Here is a 9,005-nt window from a genome sequence, read left to right as displayed (position 1 = left end):
AATGTATATCTTTTTTTGTTTTTTTACTTCGTTTGATAAAATTTTTTCCTTTTTCATTATGGTTTCTCTTTTTAAAATAAAAATAAGAACTGCTTTCATCTTTGTGTCACGTTAGAATACTTACTATAACAAAAAGAAAATCATTTAAAAAGCATTAACAAATGGTGTTTGACCAGTACTTCCCATTTATTGTATGCGTTTAAGATTTGAATTAGTAATAATTTGGTGATGGGTATATATAGGGGTGCGACGCTTCGGTTCTTTTGGACAGTGAGGGGAGCCTGGTGAGTGAAAAGCAAGCTGTGCCTAACCTCAACTCCCTACGTGGATTTGAGGTGATTGATGAGATTAAATATCTTTTGGAAGAGGCTTGTCCTTCTACTGTTTCATGTGCTGATATTCTTGCTATTGCTGCTCGTGATGCTGTTGTCCACGTACGTACTCTCTCTCTCTCTCTCTCTTGTTCAATAATGTTACTTGAATGATTTTGCAAACACGTAATAAGATAGATTTTAAGTTTTGAGAAAATTTAGACCTTAACTTTTAAGAGAACTTAGACCTTTTAGACTGATAATACTTATCTTTAATATTTATATCATAATCCCCAGTACTTCTAATATTATCTATAAAGATAAACATATTATCGCAATGTATTTTAATCCTAAAATACCTCTATTATTAGACTCTTAACAAATAAACCTCCATTTCTTGACTTGGAGTTTATACCTTCATGAAGAAACACTCAAACACTTTTGTTTTTTTTATTTATTTTTTAATTATTGTATCATTTTAAACCATATAATCTATTTTGAAATGGAATGATGAGTAATAATTTTGTATATTGTTTGTAATAAGTTATACTCTTTTTATTTATTTTTTTATAAAACAAGCAAGGTGGGCCAGGATGGGATGTCTCGAAAGGCAGGAGAGATTCAGTGAAAGCAAGCTTCAATGGTGCCAACCAGTTCATCCCTGCTCCCAATTCCTCTTTGGAGTCTCTCATTGCTAATTTTCAACAACAAGGCCTCGATGTGGGAGATTTGGTTGCTTTATCGGGTGAGATTTTACAACAAATTGGTGCATACTTCTGTTGTTAAGCTTTTAAACAAATTAAAATATATATGACCTAGGTGTGAAAATGCGATTACGGTTAGCAGTTATTGACTAAAATCGCTAACTATAACCATTTAGGCAGTTAATAAAATATACTAACCGCCTATGCCAGTTGGCGGTTAGCGGTTAATAACTGTAACCGCTAACAGTCAAGGAAGAGACAAGGGAAAGAGAATTACATTTTTTTAATTTAAAAACCCTTGTCACGTCAGTTTGAAAAAAATTTTAGGTTATTTGTTTGGCTCTCTAATACTTCTCTTTTACCCCTAGGCAATATAATAGTCTTTTCTTTTTTGTTATTTTTTTTATTATTATTTTTTTATTTTTACATCTTCACTCATTTTTCTAAATTCAATGGTTTAACATTATACCCATGCACAGTATCAAAACATTTTAACCCACCTATAAGTCACCCCCTCCATAACTCGATCACAAAACTGCTATCATTTCAATCCCATAATGGACGTAATGTTTGTTTCTGATACCAAATAATATAAGTTTCAGGTAAAAGTCATCATTGAAGACCGGCAAACATAATCTTTCTCCATTTTTTTTCTTTCTATGTTATAACGCCATGCAATCTTCAAGGGCTTGTCAACATGCAGGAAGCCACACAATGGGAAAGGCAAGATGTTTTAGCTTCAGGCAAAGGGTGTATGATGTGAGCACCCAACATCATGATCCTTACAAGAGATACACAACCTTCAGAAGAATCCTACGGTCCATATGCCCAGAATCAGGAAAGGACAACGAAATTGCACCACTTGATTTCACCACCCCAGCTAGGTTTGACAACCACTACTACCTTAACATTCTCCAGGGAGAAGGCTTGTTAGGGTCTGATAATGTGCTGGTGACCCAAGATCATGAGGGGGAGCTAATAGGGCAAGTGTGGGCTTATGCCTCCAATCAAAAGCTTTTCTTTGATGCATTTGCCAAATCTATTGTCAAGATGGGTAACATCAATGTACTCACTGGAAATGAAGGAGAAATCAGGAAGAATTGTAGGTTCCTCAATTCCTAGCTCTGGAAAAATGGGGCTTCTTAATTACAACTATACCTACTTTTTGTACTAAATTTATAATCAGAATAAATAGTTTGCAAGTATTACATGTTTATGATACTATATATTTGGTTTAACAGTTTCAAAACATCCGGTTTGAAAAAATAGTAATTTTAAAATACAATTAATGAACATATAATTTAAAAAAAATGTAGTTAAGCATTTGAAAAAAATACAGTTTGCCCTTTAAAATAGTGGTTTTGTTTTCAAAATTGTGTTTTTTAATACGCACTCCCTTACTAGCTGAGCAAAAACATGAATTTTTTCATATTTTTAAACTATCATTTTTTTTTTCAAACGCAATTCCAAATGAGACTTTTCATGATTTTGTCGAAAAAAAATGCTCATTTCGCCTACAAAATTGTGGGGCTGAACACCCTCTAACCCTCATAAAAAAAAAATTAAAAAAAGAAAAAGAAAAAAGTGCAAGTATAAATCAAATATTTGAGGAAATTTAGGTATGTTACGTTTCTAGAACAATGTTTTGTCAGGCAAGCCCCAACAACTACCAAGGTTCTCATTAACTCTGCCTCTTATTTCTTTCATAGGACTAGGTTGTCCATAACTTGATTTGCGTACCTACCTAAGAGCATTTAGGTGCGGCTAAGCAAATATTTAGTATCGAACATTTTTTTGTTTGTTTTAATTACCAATTTTTTTGAAATATCTATATCCAACTAAGCATTGTACCTATATATATTATTTTCACTATTCTTAAAAGAAGAGAGAAAATAAGATTTTCTTTGTATTAATTTAACTTACACATTGGTTTGTTGAGCTAGCTAGATGTATATATATATATATATTTTTTTTCTAAAGGTCTAGCCAGAATAACTTTTTGGCTATTTTCGCTAGCCCAGTATTATATAGTGTCTTTCCGCACATGATTGTTACTTGTGAGCAAACTTAGCCTAAGAGCATTCACATCCGACACATCAAATGCTTAATTAAAATTTAGCTAAAAAACACATTTTTCAATTTTAGTTACACACTTTTTCAAAGCGCCTAGATCCAATTCAATATTTTAGAAATCAACTTTCATTATTTAATTTGAAATATTTTTTTCTTTATTCATTTCCAATATTTCCAAAGAGGAGAGAGACAACCATATTGATTTTTTTTATTCATTATAGAGCTACGGCTCAAATTTGCTGAGATGATGTTTCCATATCTGTTTATAGGTAACCATCTGGACAAACTCACCAAAGAGGATCTATTGCCGACTTGCCGTCAAGAAGCGTAGAATCTCTCGATTCCACCAGCACATATGGTGCAAATATAAAACATGCCATCCAGAAAGAATTTTTTGATATTATCCTCGGAAAACATGGATTCTGATGAGGTGCTTAGCAGAAAGGACTTTGGTGGTTCTCTGCCTGTTGAGAATGTACAAGCTCTGGCGTCCAAGAGCTTTAAGGACATCCCACCACAGTACCTCTTGACAGAGATGGAGAATGAGGAATTGTTCATTGATGATTCTCTCCAAATTCCAGTGATTGATATGAGCAAACTTGGCTCTAAAGATGAACTGGAAAAACTTCATCTGGCTTGCCGAGAATGGGGCTTCTTTCAGGTATGTCCATCCAACCCTCCCTACTTGTTCTACTAATCATAGATTTGGTGTAATTCTGCTGGTGAACCAGTTGATCAACCATAGAGTACCAGAAGAGGTGATTGAGAAGATGAAGACTGACACACAGGAGTTCTTCCAGCTGCCATTAGAGGAGAAGAAAGTTTATGCACAGCTACCAAATAACATTGAAGGATACGGCCAAGCCTCTGTTGTATCTGAAGATCAAAAACTTGACTGGAGTGACATGCTCTTCCTGCTTCCCCAACCTGTCCATCAGAGAAATATGAGATTCTGGCCTACCATTCCCACTTCTTTCAGGTAAAACTACGCAGTTTCAAATTTTCACTATACTGATACTGATACGAACGAGAAATGCTATATACTACATCAGCCCAATAAGATGGGGTGTATTTAACATTACTAGACAAGAATATAACATGCCCAGAGTGACGGATGTACCCATTTGATGGTCATTTTCTCATTAGAGAAACTTTGGACAAATACTCATTGGAGCTGCAAAGACTTACAATCAACCTTCTGAAAATGGTGGCCCAGAACCTGAGAAGCTCACGAGCATGTTTGAGGATGGAACACAAGGGGTCAGAATGAACTACTATCCACCTTGCATTCAAGCTAACAAGGTTATGGGCCTCACGCCACACTCTGATGCCACTGGTTTAACTCTGCTGACACAAGTTAATGACGTCCAAGGACTACAAATCAAGAAAAATGGTAAATGGATATCCATTGAACCCATCCCTGGAGCATTCATTGTCAACATTGGTGACGTCTTTGAGGTAATTGGCTACAACTGCTAGGATATTCATCCATAAATAACATATTATCTTCACAACAAGCACAACTCTTTTGTACTATCAATGCAGATCATGAGCAATGGAAAATATAAGAGCATTGAGCACAGGGCTATTGTGAACCCAACAATGGAACGTCTTTCAATTGCAGCATTCCATAGTCCAAATATAAGCACTATGATTGGTCCTCTGCCAGATATAATGAAGGGGGAAAAAGCTATTTACAAGACTTTAAACCATGAAGACTACGTGAGAGTTGTTTTTGCCAACAAACTTGATGGTAAGACCACATGAAAATCTGATCAGTGAAAGACTGATGAACAAGTTTGTCGAAGATGAGCAAATAAATTGCAATAGCAGTGGAATTGCAGTTATTTATGCTTACAAATCCTACTTCTTAAAACTCTCACAAGATGACTCTTGTTACTCAAATCCTAATTACAGGAGATCATAAGAAAAAATTGCTATCAATAAGACTTCATAGTTCTTCACTTCACGGCAGCCAACTTTTCCTGTTCTTCATTTCCAGGACTTCTTCTGATTCTGCTCCAGATGGTTTGTAACAATTCTATTGTCAAAGCAAAGCACATATAAATATTTAAGTTCAAATTAGAATATTTGCATAAGCCTATCATCAGATAAGTGAAAACAGTTTATACTGGATCACAAGGACAAGCTTTTTTTTTATATGTTACGCAATGCAAAACTAAGACCTAAAAATAATTTACACATGAAACTAACACAAACATTGATAAAACAATCAACTCAAAAGCAAAAGGACATTAATAATTAATAATGCAATTAAAACCTAGATACTAGTAACATAAAATAGAGATATCCAAAATCTAATAAAACCTTCACATTTTGCTCATCAAAATTCTAGGTGGCTAAGTATCATTTGCCATTAACTTGGACTGTGCCCTTTTAAATCAACTTAAGGCATGTGCACTTTGTCACCTAGAGGGTTTTATTAAATTCTAGCATTTCTCCATAAAATATGAACAGAAATTTCATCCAAACCAATTTTAAAGAAATTTCCTTCAACCCACTACAATAAATGCCAAATGTCCGAGAAAAAAAAGTTATACCTTTAACATGTGCACTCACATATTAAAGGGCACTTGGTAGGAGTGTCAACACGGTTGGTTAAAATAGGGTACAAACCAACTATTAGATGGTCCCACTCTAATAAATGACAAATGTCCTCTAACATGGTTTTATTATATTAGAAAGAAAGTTATTCCTTTAACATGAGCACTCATATTAGAGGGCACTTGGTAGGGGTGTCAACTAGGTTAGTTATAACCAGGTATAAAAAGGTAACCATGTATCAACTGGTAATCGAGGGTAACCGGTTTTCGGGTTTTTATATACCCAGTATGTATATATATATATATATTAGGTACCGGATTTTTATATACCCTGTAACCCTATACTTTAAACATCTCTATTGCCCATCTTCTTCAAGCCTTTTCCAATAAGTTAGTCTAATACATTCTCTTATAAATGAGCAAACTTATGAATTGGAGTTTTCTTATCAATGTGGGACAATCTTTGGTAGTAATCCAATTTGTCCCACATTGCTAAGAAAATGCCAATAACAAAGTTTGTTCATCTATAAAAGAATGCATTAGGCCAAGCTAGTCAAACAAAAAGGTTAATTGTTTATTAAAACTAATAGGCTAAAAATGGTTAAATTAATCTCAAACATTAAGCTCAATACCTAAAAAAAAGCCCAAATGCCAAAATTTAAAAAAATTAGAACCAGCATAACCGGTTAACCAGGAACCTGATTGTTGGTTTTGGCCAATAACTAGTAACCAAGATCGGATTGACACCCTAAAACTTGGCATTTACTAAAATGAGTTGAAAGAAAATTCCTCCAAATTTGAAAGAAATTTATTTCAATAAAATATTATGTCTCATGAAAGGACCTCCATTCAAAATTCAGCATGGTCTAAAAACTTTTTCTTAAAGATTTACTAGAACATGCTAAATTTTAAATGGAATTCCTACCACTATCACAAGTAAACTGAAATGTACAAGATATTCAGCAGCCCTAAAATCAAACACCTACAAACTTTCATAATTTTTAATTAGACATTTATTTAGCAAAAGTTCTAAAGCACATGTCACATCATAATGTTCGTGCGGATTTAGATCCCGTGCAATAGGGCTGCCCTATCTCATTGCAATAGGACAACCTTATTGCACGGGATCTAAATCCACTCAAAGGACAAGAATCCCATTCAATAGGGTAATAGACTCAAGTGAGATCCAAGCAACCTCACATGAGCTGCCCTACTATACCGAATAGGGTCTTGCTTGAGCTTATTGCATCCCAAAATCCAAAAGAGTTACACTACTAATATTAGACTTGGGATCAATGTGCATTGCATGTGTCTTAGATAGAAACCTTCACCATAAAATACTAATTAATAGACGTACACTTGGAGGATATCAAGAAAATCACCAGACAACAGATAATTATAGACAATTTTTTTTTTTTTTTTTAAAGGAAAACAAAGAAGAAAGGCATCAGAATCCAACATGAATCGCATCAATGAAAATATCAGACGCAAATTACCCATTTGATGTGTTGAGATTCATCACATGCGCAACCTAATAGACAAAAAGAAACAATAAAACAAGGCAAAATACACTATCTATCACCCAAATAGACTACACATCACCTATTTGACCACAAATAACCACGTTATAATTTCGAGTGATGATTCACATCACGCCGGCGTGCATGAACAGTCATGCACGCCCGGCTAATTTTTTTATAATTAAAATATTAAAATATATTATAATTATAAAAAAAATTAGCCGGGCATGCATGACTGTTCATGCACGCCAGCGTGATGTGAATCTCACTCTATAATTTCTATAGAGCCATTTTGGGCAGAACTGATTTTCCTTAGAATGAACAAAGAACTCTTCTAGATGCCTATAAAGGAGTCTTCACAATAGATCTTAGAAGAAAATCAAATCTTCTAAAAAAAATTCTGTGTTCTTCTCAAGGGGCAGTTTGCGATCTATTTGGCCACACAAACAAGCCAATCTCCATAAACAGTTCATTTTAATTATATGGAAATATAATTGAATCCAAATCATACCATATCTCCTTGAATACCTTTAATACTATGTATGACAGTCTCAACCAAGATTATCATATACTAGCAGTGAAGGGCATTTAAAGGGATTGGCATGACACAAATTCAATTATTCAACAAAATTTGAACTCTTCTAAAACTAAGGCAACTAAAGCAAACACTTTGGCCTCGTTTGACAACGCTTTTTGGAAATTTTCCAAAAAGTGTTGTCAAACGAGGCCAAAGTATCTTATGCCACAGTTGCATTATATCTTCATACCACATTCATGAATATATAACGTAACGAGACAGATTAATTTTCATACTAGACGAACAGAATACTACAACAATATTCATATCACACAAACAATACATCAGTGTAAACAGGTAGAGTCATCAAATGCTAAAACTAGCTACCAAATTAGGCACAGTATAAGAAAGTGAAAGCCAACACCCAAAGCTTACAGTGGCAAACAAACCGCTAAAAGCCAGCTAAGCGCAGTACAATGCATTATAAGATAACCAGAGAATAAAGGCATTACAATCTGATACGGCTTGATGCATGGTCCTCCATAGATCATCAATGAAAGAGGGCATCAGTTCTCCAAGGTCCAAGGTGATAAAACATCAATGAAAGATTTCAGACGCAAATTACCCATTTTTTAGAATGAGATTCATCACTTGCCCAACCAAAGACACTTTAAAAAAATAAGGTAAAAAAAGAACCTTTCACGCGGAAGTATAAAGCATCAATGAGATTCATCAATTACCCAACCAAACAAAAACCATCGCTATTTTTTAAAAAATAAATAAATAAAAAAACAAAAAATGCAAAAAGATAAATCGTACAAAATAAAGTGACCCCATTTGTTAGAATTTGGTACGAGGAAGATAGCGATCAGAACCTGTCGGGATTCATGGAGTCGTCACATTATAAGTTCAGTGGATTGACAGACATGAATTTCTATCATCACCTCGCCTTTCACCTTCCCATACCTCACCACCACCATAACAATGTGTATAATAAACAAAGATAACGGTTTTAAAAACAGCAAAATAGATCATGAAAAAAACAAAGCATAAAACAAAATGAAGGGAGAGCTCAGAACTTCTTAGAGGGTTGTGTTGCCGTCAACGACGGAGTCTCGTTAGAGACCGTCTCTGGTACACAGTTACATCTTCATCACAGCTTTACCTTTTTCATACAATGAGACAAGAAGAACAAGTGCAAGAGAAAGAAAACAGAGAGAGAGAGAGAGAGCGGGAGAGAGGGGCTGATAATGGGAGATGGAGAAAAGGGCGTTGAAGAGGTGATTTTTATAGACACTCGGAAACCCTAATCTAGG

The 9,005-nt window shown here is 34.6% G+C and overlaps 1 protein-coding gene, 1 long non-coding RNA gene, 4 other non-coding genes and 1 pseudogene across 6 annotated transcripts in view; 2 read left to right on the top strand and 5 right to left on the bottom strand.

Annotated features, from left to right (window-relative positions):
- Positions 1-2,159, top strand: part of LOC132173896 (peroxidase 20) — a 4,559-nt gene extending 2,400 nt beyond the window's left edge. Inside the window, exon 4 of the mRNA XM_059585568.1 lies at positions 1,719-2,159. Within this exon, the coding sequence (XP_059441551.1) occupies positions 1,719-2,137 (419 nt within the window). The 3' untranslated portion in view covers positions 2,138-2,159. The remainder of the gene's footprint in view (positions 1-1,718) is intronic.
- A 1,125-nt stretch (positions 2,160-3,284) lies between these two features.
- On the top strand, positions 3,285-6,494 carry LOC132173897 (S-norcoclaurine synthase 1-like; annotated as a pseudogene).
- On the bottom strand, positions 4,870-8,270 carry LOC132173899 (uncharacterized). Its single transcript, XR_009439357.1, has 2 exons — positions 8,202-8,270; positions 4,870-5,129 (listed from the first exon to the last, which is right to left on the bottom strand). It is a non-coding gene; the product is annotated as an uncharacterized LOC132173899 (long non-coding RNA).
- LOC132176797 (small nucleolar RNA Z101) lies at positions 7,092-7,183 on the bottom strand. Its single transcript, XR_009439658.1, has one exon. It is a non-coding gene; the product is annotated as a small nucleolar RNA Z101 (small nucleolar RNA).
- Positions 8,248-8,349, bottom strand: LOC132176795 (small nucleolar RNA Z101). Its single transcript, XR_009439655.1, has one exon. It is a non-coding gene; the product is annotated as a small nucleolar RNA Z101 (small nucleolar RNA).
- A 204-nt stretch (positions 8,350-8,553) lies between these two features.
- LOC132176808 (small nucleolar RNA snoR14) lies at positions 8,554-8,638 on the bottom strand. Its single transcript, XR_009439668.1, has one exon. It is a non-coding gene; the product is annotated as a small nucleolar RNA snoR14 (small nucleolar RNA).
- A 119-nt stretch (positions 8,639-8,757) lies between these two features.
- On the bottom strand, positions 8,758-8,851 carry LOC132176802 (small nucleolar RNA U61). Its single transcript, XR_009439663.1, has one exon. It is a non-coding gene; the product is annotated as a small nucleolar RNA U61 (small nucleolar RNA).
- Positions 8,852-9,005: the final 154 nt, after the last annotated feature.

Source organism: Corylus avellana, chromosome ca3 (assembly GCF_901000735.1).
Source record: "Corylus avellana chromosome ca3, CavTom2PMs-1.0".
NCBI classification, from domain to species: domain Eukaryota; kingdom Viridiplantae; phylum Streptophyta; class Magnoliopsida; order Fagales; family Betulaceae; genus Corylus; species Corylus avellana.
Note: the sequence above shows the minus strand (reverse complement) of the source record. Positions and strands in the feature narration are given on the sequence as shown.